This window comes from Rhea pennata, chromosome 6, assembly GCF_028389875.1.
Source record: "Rhea pennata isolate bPtePen1 chromosome 6, bPtePen1.pri, whole genome shotgun sequence".
Lineage (NCBI taxonomy): Eukaryota > Metazoa > Chordata > Aves > Rheiformes > Rheidae > Rhea > Rhea pennata.
The window spans coordinates 34,576,606-34,590,875 of record NC_084668.1 but is presented as its reverse complement, the minus strand read 5'-3'; the positions used below and the strand labels follow the sequence as shown (position 1 = coordinate 34,590,875).

Below are 14,270 nucleotides of genomic sequence, written 5' to 3'. Positions count from 1 at the left end.
GCCGGTCCCCGGCGTGGCCGCGGTGGCACAAAGGGCTTTTGCGCAGCACTCGTCCGCCCCCTCCCAGGCCGAGCTCCGCAAGCACGCCAAACTCGGTAAGCTTAACACATGCATTTTGAAGGCTGTTGACTTCCCTGCACAGTGCTGTACACCCAGGATCTGGCGTTCCCAGGGAGGCTGTGGCTTCTCTCTGCAGCAGCTCAGTCCTGCTGCCTCCCAGCATTACAGCGCTGCTTCTCCCAACAGTGGGACAGAAGGTTACAGTCTCAGAGAATAAACTACAGATTAAATATGACTTACCTTTTCCTCTAGCATAGTATATTAATACTTACTGCTCAGTACAAACACACCAGTGTTATAAGATTGTATATTGTTCTCAGATTAAAGCCCTATTTTGCAGGAAAATCGTTTGGAAGATAAGAAGGCTTTTTACAGACCAGGTAAACTAGTAGCATTTAGAAGAAAATAAACAAAAATACTTGTTCCTAGCACCCACTAACTTTATATGTAACACAGGATAAATGAGCTAGTTTAGCTAGCAAGCATTACAGGTGACTTTTATTGCCTTCAGCTGATTGCAATTACTTGCAGGTGGGGGAAATTAGAGACGTTATAAAACAGCGGAGAGCTAAGCAAAGTTATTAGGAGAGGTGAGGCAGGCTCAGTACTGGTGGTAGCAGTAAGGGTTGCTCTGAGAGGAGCAGCTCATGTATGCGTGCTTAGCCTTCTACAGCTTGCTTTTGGGGCGTGCGCGGATTTTAAATGTGCTGCGTAGGATTTTTGCTCAAACAGAGGAAAGGTGTATGGGGTAGATTTTTTTTTTTTTTTTTTTTTTTTTAAACCGTGCTCTCGCGGGAGCAGCCGCCCCGCGCGGGGAGCAGCCCGGGCCGCCCGGCGCCTTCCAGAAGGTTCGGGGGGCGGCGGCCGGGCCGGGCCGCGCCGCGCCGGGCCGGGGCGGGCGGCGCGGGGAGGAGCCGCGGCGGCGGCGGGCCGGGAAGTGATCTCAGGCGCACAGGAAATCCCGCCCGCCCGCGCCGCGGCCTGTGTTTGCGCTGCGGCGGAGAGAAAGGAGCGGAGCGGAGCGCAGCGCCTGCCGCGGCCCAGCCGAGCCTGCCGCACGCGAGGGGGCGACGCCATGTCTGACCAGGTACCGCGGGGCGGGCGGCGGCGGCGGCCCCGGCCGCGGCGGCGCCGCCGCTTCCCCGCGGGCCCGGCCTGGGCCGGCGGCGCCTCCGCTGCGCTGCCGGGAGCCGAGGGCCGCGCCGGTGCAAGTCACGGGAGGCGCCGCGCGGCGGGGGCCGCTGCGGGGCTGCGCGGGGAGCGGGCGGGCGGGCGGGCGGCCCCGCGCGGGCGCTGCCTGCGGCGCGTGGGAGAGCCGCCGCGGGGCGCGTCTCGCGGGTCCCCGTCCAGCGAGGCGCGTCGCTGCGGGACCCCAGGCTGCTGCCGTCGGCGGCGCCCGGGCGGAACGCCGTCCCCTGTTCAGTCACTCGCTGCTGGGGGGAGCTGTGCGAAGGGACCCGGACAGGCGCCTAACGACAGCGTGACGCGCAGTAAGTAGCGCAGCGCCGTGGGTCTCACTTCCCCGGTTATCAGTACTGCTGGGATAAATCAGCTTGCCTGAAATCGTAGGTGGTTTACAATATCCCCGGTTTTGGTCCTGGGATCAAGATGTTAACAGGGTGTCATTTGTCAGGAGTCAAATTCCCTTTTTTTTCCTCCAATATAAATAAAGATGCATAGTTGATTTACTTTCTTTGTTCTCAGTTGGAAACTATCTTCTATGAAACAAAACAAAAAAAAGAAAAAAACCCTTGTAGCAAGAAGGGTAAACTTCTAAAAACGCATGGCTGCTTGGTGGGGTCACAGCAAATGGGGGGAAAAGAGAAGTATAACTTCTTACTCCTCTTTCTCCTCCCATCAGGAGTCTCTGACTGTTTTTATTTTGGTTCAGTCTAGATGAAGGCATTTTTATCTCTACATACTGCAGATGGGAAATGCTGTGGCACAGTTGTACATATTTTCCTGTTACTGTAAGAAGGGTGAGTTTGCTGTGCTGGGATGCAGGGTGTAATCTTACTCCTCGTATAGTTCTGATTCCAAAAGATGGTCTCATGTATGCTGAGTAGGAGTTTCTTCTAGGCTTGAATATTGAAGCTGGAATGCTTCAGAGTAATAGTAGATACAATTTGTTGCTGGAGGAAGTTGCCTTATGATGTTTATTTTGTGGTTACATTAGTGGCAGTAGCAAATAACCTGGCACAGTGGGTTGCATTTCATCCAGGGAACTGTGAGTGCTTTACAGTCATGAATGCAGTGTTAATATGATTGAGACAGTATTAGAGGACCTCTCTTTGTGCTATTGAGGAAAACTATGGGATGAAGCCTTTAGAAGTTCAGGAATCTAGTGAAAAGTTAAACATACTAGAGTATTGTGTTCTGGTTATGTTTTTGTCTTTTTTTTTGGCATTTTCGTGATATACCCACAAATGCTATTCCTCTAGCAGTTCAAGTAAAAGCCTGGAGTTTTGCTTGTGTATTGTTGATCTTGGATTTATTAATGAATGCTTCTAATTTAGTAATTTTGTAATCTGCTTGCTTCCTTTGTTCTTAAGTATTTTTCTGTTGGCTTTTCCATTTGGCATTGAATGACAGTACAGTTAGGACTGACAAAACACAGGGAGCTGTTTCAGACTTGCTGGGTCTTGTATTCTGGTTTCAAATTTTCTGCTCTTTAAACTACAGTTATTGGCGTTTTCAGCATTGTTGATCCTATTTCTTTCTTTTTTCTTTTTTTTTTCCTTGAAATTCCAGCTCTGCTGTTTGCTCAGATTTTTGTGGGGCAGAGGTTGCTGGGGCTTTAAGCATGCACCTTTATGGTAGACTGATGTTTTAAGCCTCTGCTCTTTCTCTTGATTGCCCCTTTCCCTACTGGTTTCTAGTACTTGAATTCTCTATCCCTGAGGGTAGGAATCAAACATGTTATGAATCATTGCTTTCCGCTTGTACTGGCCAGAGGTGCTGTCATAGTAGCAATGATGACTTGTCATACCTTGAACAGAATGATTTGTTACGGGAAGCTGAAGAGGTAGATCTGCTATAATGCACAGAACTAGGTAAACTGCTGTGAAGCCCTTTGTTACTGGGACAACATACTGCTGTGCAATTTAGTTCTTTGGCAAAGTGAAAAAAGATGCTGACCTGAAATTTCATGAGAAGAGATGGGATGTTCTGTTAAACTCCTTGGGCAGCAGCATAACAGGAGACAGTTATGAAAGTTACAGACTTTAGATTTGTAGAGATCTGAATCTCTCTTGGATTCCTAGAAGTCAGTAATCCTACATACAGACCAAAAAAATGCTATTTGTGCAAACTATCTGTATGAAAGATGTGAGAGACAGGTCAGTAGGGCAGGTTGCAGTTTCTTCTTTTTGAGTCAGGAGTAGAAGTTGACCTATTTTTATTCCCACAAATAGTCCCATGAGATCAGAGTTGAGATATGTTAAGAAGGGAGAACTTTGGTAGGGAGTGCAGTTGCTGCATTAAGGTATCAGGGAAGACTCCTTTGGTGCTTCAAAAGCAACTTGCTTTGAAACCTGGAGGTCAGTGTCTAGGTTCTTGAAGGCTTGAGGGTGGTTTCTGGTTATGAGCTTGAAAGGTGAAAATTTAGTCCCAGCATTCCAGATTGTGTCCAGGTGGTTATTTAAAATAAAAGCATTCAAACCATTTGGGGTCGTCTGCTTATGCTTCTTTGCTCTCACAGAAACTGAATGTATCTGACTGAAAGCAGTAAGTTAAAATAATACCAAGAGAAGCTCTTCTCCAGACTGAGACTTGCCCAGATAGTTGGGGAAAGTGCTTGCAGGCTTCTCTTTCCTCTCTGCCCCCTCCCCCACTCCAAGGTCTTAATAAAGAAATTGTGCTTGCTTAATCCCTTTTTAAAGGGGTAGGGAAAAAAAATCCAAAAGGCTTGTCTGTCATTTTCATCTGGAGATTGAGCCCTATAGGGATTGAATTAACCTGTAAGGGTAGTATATATGTTGCTTGAGTTCAGCCACACAGAGGATGTTTCTGTATATGCAGCAAAAAGCTGCTTTGTCTGGGAAGACGTGTGTAGCGGGCACCTGTATGTATTTTGCTTTTGTCCACTGTGCTAAGCAATCAAATATGGAAGAAAGATTTAAGACATGATCAGAGGAGTATCTGTGTTTCTGACTACTTGGGAGGATTTCTTCTTCGAGCACCATCTGGACCTGAGGCAGCACGTAGGATCCCTTTGTGTTGTAATGGAACATAACCAAAGGCCTGATCGTATGTAGTGACAGATGAGGAATGGGGTTAATGGTACCTGATCTGACTTACCTATCAGCAGTTTACATGAAAATTGTGAAGTCTTTTATTCATGTCTTCCTGAACCTAGCATTTGAACCTTGCCTGAAGAGCTGTTGTGCTTAAGCTACTGAATCAAACTTGCCTGTAATCATTCTTATCCTGGAAAGATACCAAAACACTGTAGTTATTAGAACTAAAAGTTTAACTTTTAACAATGGTCATCTTACAGCAAACAAGCTGGAAGGAAGCAGTTAATTGGTACTGTTGTTGTTGGAGGGAAGGTGTCTAGCCCTTCTTTTAAAAGTAGTAAATACTGTCAATGTAATAAAAGATTGAAAAATGTTTGTGTGTGGTTCACTCTTTATACTGATAGTGTCACAAGTATGTTCTGTTTACTCTTGCTTTATTTATTGTAAGTACCTGAGTCTCTTAGTACCCTTTCATTTTTTTTTCTTTTGCGGTCTTATTTGTTCACGGGGATTTAGTGATGTAAAATTGTACTTCTAATATTTGCATCTGTTGTCATTTGTTTCCAAATGATCCTTTTTCCATCTCTTATGTTCTCTGTGGTATTTCTCTTCCATCATTACGTTAGTTTCCCATGCCATTATAGTTTGTCATAATGCTATGTCATTATTAGCTTCAAACTTAGAAAGGAAGAAAGTAAGAGCCTTGGGTAGTTTGTGTATAATGTAATGTAAGGAGGATGGCAGCTGTCATACTATCCAGTGAAAATAATGAAATGTTCTTTATCAGAGTCTTTTTGGAATATGTTTTTCTTGCAGGAAGCAAAACCTTCAGCTGAGGACTTAGGAGATAAGAAAGAAGGAGAATACATTAAACTCAAAGTCATTGGGCAGGTGAGTTTGTTTTGTATACATAATTACTTGTTGATGTTTGGAGCTGTAAGTTTTCTTATATTGTAGGAATGAACAGGTGAAAGTAGAGAATTTGAGTTCTTCCATCTAGATTTTTTTTCTCATTTTTTTCCCTATTTACCTGCTGCCAGTGATGTCAGTCTACGCTGACTGTTGTGTGAGGGTTTTTGAAAAGCTATCTTTTTAAGTGAGAATTTGGTCAATGTGATTGCTGTTTTAAAGGTAGAGGAATTAATGTGTTTAGGGGTTAATTTTTCCAGAGACATGAGGAAATACTGTGGCAAAACTGAAATTCAGGTCTTCAGAGTTCATTTTGTGCTTAAGCACGAGGTCATCTTTCTTGGTCAGGGGTTAGAAGAGGATGCTGTTGGTTGGCTTGGTGGTAGATGTCAAGGGTGGATTTTAGGTCTGCATTTAAGTTGTGTTGGGATGAGAATGTCCAGGTCTTCCTTGAACAGAAGTTCTCAGCAAAGAGCCCCTAGTCCATTTGACCAATCTCAGTACTGTTTGTTGGAAATATTGATGTGATTGGTGATTGAAGACAGATGGCTTAAGTAGTCCTAGCATAAAGTAGCTTATGTCTTGCTAGTTTAATCAGCAATAGTGAGAACATATTCAAAAGCTAAATGCGACCCACTTTATGTGCACGATCTCTTGCAGTCAGTTGTATTTGCAGCCATTTTGATGGTTCTAGTTACATATCTTCAGCTAGTAGGAAGGACTGCAGGATGAGACCTAAGAATTTGCTTTAGGTTAGTGTTGTGTTGCCAAGTCAGCCTGTATCCTGGCTTCTAGATAATTGTGCTAATTGAACAAAGTTTTATACAAATTTTTGAAGTGCAAGCTTTAACTTGTCTCTTCTGGAATCTAAGACCAAAAGTCCCCTGCATATTTTTGTTTGTATTATATATCAACTGGATAAAAGGTAGAAACACAGACTGTGAACTAAGTATGTTTTTTAAAACTTTCAAATCTAAAACCTCCACAGTGAGCCTCAGGCTGTATCAAACTATCTGTTTTAAAATAGAGCTTCTATGAAAGTGAATGATGAGTTTAATGCATCATAATATGGCCCTGTAGGATGATTTACCAGTCAACAAAGTATTCACAGTGACAGTTAAGCTGTGTGCACTGCTAGTTTAACAGCAATAAAGTCTTAAAGCTAGTGTAGAGGAAGTTAGCAGTTACTACAAAGGGGATAATGTTTTTTTTCTTTTCTGTTCTTAGGACAGCAGTGAAATTCACTTCAAGGTGAAAATGACAACACACCTCAAGAAACTCAAAGAATCATACTGTCAAAGACAGGTTTGTGAAACAATGGCACTGCTTCTTAAAAGAAACCCACCACTTTTGCTTTTCTCATTGTACTTTCAAAGACGTTTATTACAGGAAAGCTGTTATTTAGTTACCAGCAGGATCAGTATCTGGGTAGATATAATGTCTTTTTTTGTTGTTGTTTGTTTGTTTTTTGACAGATGAACATCTATTAAAAAGCCTGTTACAAGTTTTGTAATGAGTTAAAATTGCTGGCTGAAACTATATGGTAGCTGTTCAGAAAACGTGTTACATTTTAGTATGCCCTGGCATATATTTATAGCTACTGTGAAGTCTTGCTGCTTCAAGTGAAATCCTGTGAAAGCTGCAAGATAGTGATGCTGTAGACATGAGGACAGCCTTACACAATTGTTGTTGTTGATGTGGTAATCAGTTAATGTTAGCTATTATATTTTAATTTTAATAAAGCTGCAGTATTAATATTTGTTGGGGGTAAGTAACTACTGATACCAGGACAATAAATTTATCTTCGTTTTAAGGTTCTGTTGCAGATACTATGGATTCACTGCTACTAAGTGTTTGCAGAGGCCTTGGCCTAGTTTATTCCAGCTTTGGGGTTAGAAGGTGCCTTTTATGTGGCCTTTTCTTGAGCAATTGTGTTTGAGTCCAATTCAGCAGATATTCAGCAGATACAATCTTAAGAATTGATACTTTGCTTTTGTTATGTTAATACATTGAGGCAAGTTGAACTTGTCAATGGAAGTGTTCCTTTGTATATATGCTTCCTCATGCCTCCTTCATACTATGGTGTATTAGTCTTTTTTGTATCTCTGTACACTGATTTCAGCATGCTGCTATACAGTTTGCTATCCTACCGGTGTACGAGGAAAGAAAAGATGAGATTAAACACCGGATATGTTTGTAGCAAAATCCAAGCGACTGAAGCTGTGACTCCATCTATACAGTTAAAATTTTAATGAAGCCTAGAAATAATTTATGTGGTAGCCTTATTGACTGACTGATGTACATGTCTATGAATTTTTCAAAAAAAAATGATTGCTTGAACACACGTGGTTGAAATGGAGAACCTCTTATCTTCATCTGCAGTCAATGCTTTTTTTTTTTTTTTAAACTTAACTTTCTCTGGTGAAGGGACCATGAACATTTTTTCTGAGTTGGTCGGGGGATTGTTAAAGAACAATGTGAGGAGCTTTTTTTTCTGTGTATATATGTGCTTTTTTCTCCTCTGCCTAGTAAATACTTTTGAGACATAATTACTGCAGAAGACAGATTATTTCGCTTGCATTTGTTTTGCTTATAATGCATTTGAAAGAGAAGTAGCAGCATCAGCCTCACTTATTTAGGTGAGGTGTGATACTCAGCTGTAATACAGACATGGTGTATGACAGATGTACTGTACCTTAATCTTATGCACTGTTGGGGTGCTGCTTTCTCCCTGTTTGGTGTTCTTTGTGCTTCTCACCTCTACTCTCTCCCCTCCACAGTGTAAAACTTCTGCAAAATGGATAATGGTAAAGGATGCTGTTCCTTCTTACCTTGCTGTAGGATTGGGAAAGCAAGGGAGGGGACTTCTGAAGTATATGCAACATTACTCATGTTGTGGCAGAATCCTTAAGGGTGGGAGCATACTCAGTTCAGAGAAAGACTTGACCTCCCTGTGTAAAAGTGTCTTGGAAGGGATGTGCAGGGATACTTTAAAAAGCAGCAGGGCAGGAGGACAACCCACTAAGGAAACTTCCCAGTTGTTGAACTCCTGTGCCACTTCGGAATAAACATGCATGTTAGTGCTAACATTCTCCTTGAATCACTCTTTCATAGTCTATGTGGGAGCAACAGAATAGCTGAACTTCCTGTAAAATGGGAACTAATGCTTTCCTTTTGATTTTTCACATGTGTTGCTTTGAAATTGTGTGTCTTATATGTGCAAGTTCAGTTTTCTTATATATGTGTGTTTTTTAGGGTGTTCCAATGAACTCACTCAGGTTCCTCTTCGAGGGTCAGAGAATTACTGATAATCATACCCCCAAGGAGGTGAGTTTCTCTTTCTAGAAAGTGTTAAGCAGTGTTCACTGAAAAAAATTAAATACATAACTGATTAGTTTCTGTTCAGCCAGGCTATTAACCTGAAGATACTTCTTTAAATAAAACAGGGTCAATTCTGGCTCACATTTCTTAAATGGAAGTGTAAATAAATGGGAAATAGGTTATTTTGTTAACCCATGATTTCCAGCAACTGTTATGACAAAGCAGGAAGAAACTTTGAGTTATAATAGTGGCCCTTTGGAAAGATCTGAAAGAAAATTGTGTATTGTGGAATCCATTAAGTTATTCTCTTTGGGGAAACAGTGGTAAGCAGGTGATCTGAGTTCCAAGCTTTAGGTCCTAGCTATATTTTGAGGTAGGAGCGTGCTGTTTTTAAGCCATGTGGCTCTACAACTGGTGCATTCGCTATGTCATTGGTTGCATTTTTGTGCATCTGTTGCACAAGAAAGGACTTAAAGATAGAGCTGTTGCTTTCCAGGCTGATGTGTTCTGTTCCATGAGTGGATTTAGACTTCAGATAAGGCTGCTGCTTTGATTGAGATGTTCATCTTTAGATGAAACATGAGACAGACCAAAAATCACTAGTGTTGACTAGTAAGATAGTGTTTGAAAAATTTTTAACCCCTTTGTGCTTTGAATGATCATGGTAGGAAAGAGGAGCAAACCATTCTGTAGCTCGTATAGGACCTGCTCTGAATTTAGAACATTGGATTTATAACAATTATGTGCTGTTTTTTCTCTATTCTCACAGCTGGGGATGGAGGAGGAAGATGTGATTGAAGTTTATCAGGAACAGACGGGGGGTCACTCAACAGTTTAGATCCTTCTGTTTGTTTTCTTTCCCCTTAATCCTTTTTTATTTTTAAATAATAGTTCTTTTGTAATGTGGTGTTCAACACTGAATTGAAACTGGCACCCCATCTCTGGGAGTTTATTTTCAAGCGTCTGGTATTTTGAATTCTCGTGCTCATTATACACTATTGTTTCTGTTTTCATTGTGCTGAACTTCTGTGATCCAGCTGCAGCCCTGCTCCCTTTTTTCCCTTCTGCCCTCCCCTTTAGAAATACACATACACACATGCATTTGTATGTTCACTAGGTTCGTGCATTTCAGGCACGAAGGTTGTAAGATCTGCCAGGTGGGCGAGTGTTCTTAATGACTTCCATATCGGCCCTGAAGTTTTGATGTGTGACTGTTTCACTCCTGGACTATAACTTTCAGTGCGAGATGAAGTTTTTCAGAGAACTAAACTATGGAGAAATTGTGTATCCATAACTCGGCTATTTTGCTTAAATTGTGCTGATGGCCCAGCGAAGATTACCAAGCTGGAAATGGAAAAGCTAGAACTGTTGTCATCTGTACTTTGCTCCAGAGATGGCTTTGCTGAAGACATAAAATTGAAAACCCTAATGATTCTTAAATCTTGCCAGAAGAGCCCAGAAGCATTCTAACTTCATATAGCAATTAGTACACACAGGTATTCGTGCAAGAATGTTCACAGCAGACAACTGGTGTTACTTTGACACTCTTGTTTGTACCTTTTGGCCTGGGACGTGGGTTTTGAATGGACATTGTCTGTACCAGCTTCATTAAAATAAACAAGAAAAACGATTTTATAAACAATAATTTGTATCTTCTTTTCAAATGTTTGGAAATGAGCAAAAACATAAAAAGTGATAATGAAAATATGTCTTTCTAGTACATATACATCAAAGCCAGAAAAGTTGTGCTCTGTAAATATGCCTCATTTAAAAACAAAGAATTTACTTATTTTTCCCTTTCCCTACTAAAACAGTTTGGTTTGCAGGTTATTTTTTGAGACTATTAGGGTTTTTTTTGTCTTATTGTTAGAAAATATTCATAATAGTTAAGCTTCATTTTACGTTCTCAGAGGTTAGACTGAAAATGCAACTTTGAAGGAAATTCAAAGACTTGTTTTCTTAATGACTACATTTCATTTAATCATGGTGTCACAGAAGTGATCCCTGTATGATGGATGAACTGTCTTGGCATGCCCATTTTATTGGGCACCATTATGAGGGTTCACTTCATGTAATAGCTAGTAACAGGGTTCTAAATGATCAGTTTGAACTAATCTGTTATGCCTGATTGGGTATGAAAGCTCATGAGGTTATGGGCAGGGCACTACAGTGTCTTATGCACTGTCCCTGCTTCATTGCTTCTGCAGATAAATAGGACTTGTTTCTGCTTTGGTTTTGTTTTGTAAATCAAGATGATTTTATGAATGCCAAATTCATTTAAGACATACATTTTATTACTGGCATACTTAGATGAAATTGCAGATGGGTTTTGAATCATCTGTTTTTATGGCACTTGCTGTAAAGTTATAAATGCATTTCCTTTCATGCTTGTGGTTTCAATGTCCTATTTCTGATCTAGTAATATACTTTTGTACACATAGTTGCACTAAGCAGTTTTTTAAAGATTAAAATTTTTGTTTACAAAATGTCAGAATATGGGGTTTTCTTAAAGTGTTATATGTTATTAAGTTTTTTGGGAGGAGAGACTGCTATTGTGATGTAGAACAATGTTGTCTTTGGACTTCTTTCCAGTTGCTTTTTTAGAATACCAAATATATCTGTTTCAAGATAACCAGAAATCAGTAGCCTTGTAATTAATATCAGTTCATTTCCTAATTTAAATTTGTGCAATGCTCTTGTCAGTAGACAAGTTCTCATTATCCCTCTCTTACAAATTAAAAACTGAGGCACAGGGGACAGTGCCTTGCTGAGGTCACTCAGGAAGCTGAAAGTGGAGCTGGGAAAAGAATCCAGATCCCCTGGGTTTGATATCAGTGCTCTAGTTGCTGTACCATTTTTTTTTTAATGCCTATCTTCCTCTTCTAACTCTGCATTTTAGATACTTGTTGATATCAGCTTTCTGGTTGAAGTACTGCATTTAACTCTTTTGAGGCTATAGAAGAGGATTTGCTTCAGAATAGTGTTCTGGAGTCAGTGGGATTAAACTCGGGCTAGGGTTGTGCAACCTTGTCCTAAAATCTCTTTCTTTAGAGTGTATAGTTCCAGTGACAAAACTGATTTAACCTCTTTCTCAGGTTTGTGGTGAAGCCTTGAAGAGCTAGTTTCCAAAAGGAGCTGCTGGTCTACAGAGAAGTCTGTACTGTTACAGCTTTTGGAACAGTAATAACAGGAAAACTGCATTCTGCTTCAAAGATTAGTATTAAGATCTTCATGTAAAATGAGAAGATAAACAAGCCATACAGACATATTATTACCTTTTTAAGGAAGTTTGTTTTTTTGATGTACATTGAAGCAAAAGTTGATTTTTGGAGTTGATGGGTGGGCAGGGACCTTCCTGCCCCCATTTCTGCAGAAGTTTTATTTTTCAGAGAATTTCTTTCTGAAGAGGCAGTCTTGGGTGGAACTGATAAACCATACATGCCTTTGAAACTCATGGCTGGAAGCCAGACTGGCCTTTTAATGTTGGAGGAAAATAGGAAAGAAAGTCCTCTTTTCTTCCAAGTTCTTTCCTTTGTCATTTATATGCTTACAGGCATCTTAGAACTGATGAGAATCCTTGGATAGCTGGTTCCTTTACTAGTGTGTGCGAGTTTGTATCAAAGTGAGGGGGGAATGGAACCACTGAGCTGGCTCTGCCTCAGATATTTTTACCTGTGAAAATTACTTCATTAATATCTACTATGGTGGTGTATAAAGGTTGTATTGGTAAATGCTGTACAAAAGTATCAGTCACTGTTCAGATTTGTTTACAGCTGGTATGTTTAAAGCATCTGTATATTCTCTTAAAAGTGTATATACTTGATTGTAAATCCAACAAAAGATTGTGCAGTTAAATGCATTTACAGGATTTGGACTTCAGTTAGAATTTAAGGTAATGGCAAAATTTGAAGTCTGCCACAGATTCTTTTGACTACTGAATACTACAGGTTTTTAGTTCTTATTACTTTAAATGGAAATTATTTTTAAGAATACAGTACAAATATGACCTGTGCATCTTCTGTGTGCATTTTTGAATAATTGCTGTGCAGGTAAAGTTTTGTTTTCTTAAATGAGAAGATCAGCTTCTGAAACTCCATATAGAGAGCTGTAGGAACTGTGTATGATAGAAGTGCTGTAAATTGGTGGGATTTTTTTCTTCTAAAACCAGTGCTTGATGCATATTTAATTCAAATGAAATTCAGCTTCAATTTAGGAAGACCACAAAAATTGATTACTTTTCTCTCCAGATTTACAGGAATTTCAGTATAGCTTGAATCTAAAAAATATCTCATTTTTAAGTTTATCCTGTTTATTTTTGTAGTGCATAGAACTGATACGGAAGTCATCTCACCTCTTTTGAAACAGTAGCATGTAAATCAGTTGCTTTGGAAGATTCCTGTGAAAGTCAGAACTGAGGTCTTTTACATTTCCTAAAATGTGATGGTTCCGTTGTTTTCTGTCTTACCACAAAATGGCTTAAAGAATCTGGGACAAAGCAGCAAAGAATAAAAAATGTACTCTGGCACCTCAAGAGGTTATAAAGGTGGTCATAGTCTAAGTTAATTTTCACTGGCTGATTAAAAAAAAAAAGAATGCTTTTACTTTGTCCTTAGGATGTATATACAAACTAGACTTGTTATCTGGGGAAACAAATTTGGGAGCGAGAGTAGCATCTCTATCCAGTAAAGGAGGATTCTTCTAGTTTTGAACTGAGTTGGAACCTGGAACTGCGAGCTCACTGCAGTGAGTATCTCTGGCACTAAGTGTTTATTTATTCTTTGGTATGGTTTTCAGACCTAGCTTTTCAAGTAGTTGAAAATAAGAAAACACCCATGGACGGGAAATATCTTGAGTGTGTTCTAGTCCAGTAGTTTCTATTAGTAGTGCTCGTTGGAACTGCAGACGTTGCTCCAGAGCTGCTTTTTGCCTGCAAATGGTGTTAATAAAGTGGATTAAAGATATGGGAGAGAATTCTTCCTTTAATTATAAAGCTGATGCTTTGACTTGAAACCTACAAATTCAATAACCTCATTACTTGTTAATTGCTGATTTCTTTGACTTTTTACAGTACCTTCTGAGCAGAAGCCTGGACTTGCCACAGGTGTTTGCTTTGCGCAGACTTTGGAATGGGCTGGGGAAGTAAACTTTAGCTTATGGTTCTATCTTGTTGTGGGCCAATATGCTCGTCCTGTCAACAGTATGAACAGAGCAAGCAAGGTGTAGCTATTTCTGTTCATTTGAAGTCATAGCATATCCTCTTATACTTTGTAGTGCTTTGTGGCTGACAAACTGATATAGGCTCCCCTTAAGAAGGGCTGTATGCAGTATTTTGGTATGGGATATGTGAACTTCAAGTCCTGTCTTCTGAGATGCTAGTAGGAATGAGTTCTGGAAGTATGCTATGCTGGAGTCTGCTCTGATGGACTACATAAAGGTAATCATAATAATCATAATTTCAGCTCTGTGGGGGAAATGTAATATGCTTTTTTTTCCCCTGTTGTGTAAATGGATGTAACCTATATCTTTGCAGCTTTCTAGGGTATTTAGGATGTGTGTGAATTGTTTGTGCAATTTGGAGAAACACTAGAAAACTATCTGAATCACACAAGAACTATGTTGTATCTTGGAGTTCAAACTGAAGGCAGCTTAACCTGCTCTTGAGGTTATTGGTATTGCTTTTCAGTTTGAACTACACTGATACATGAATCCCAACTGACACTAGGTGTGCAAATGTGTTATCAT

General features: G+C 40.3%; 1 protein-coding gene across 1 annotated transcript; it reads left to right on the top strand.

The window, feature by feature from the left end:
* Window positions 1–967: 967 nt before the first annotated feature.
* SUMO1 (small ubiquitin like modifier 1) lies at window positions 968–11,014 on the top strand. The gene is made up of 5 exons (XM_062579101.1): window positions 968–1,147; window positions 5,115–5,189; window positions 6,435–6,512; window positions 8,463–8,534; window positions 9,298–11,014. The coding sequence occupies exons 1-5, from the start codon at window positions 1,136–1,138 to the stop codon at window positions 9,364–9,366; spliced, it is 306 nt and encodes a 101-aa protein (XP_062435085.1). The 5' UTR covers window positions 968–1,135; the 3' UTR covers window positions 9,367–11,014.
* Window positions 11,015–14,270: the final 3,256 nt, after the last annotated feature.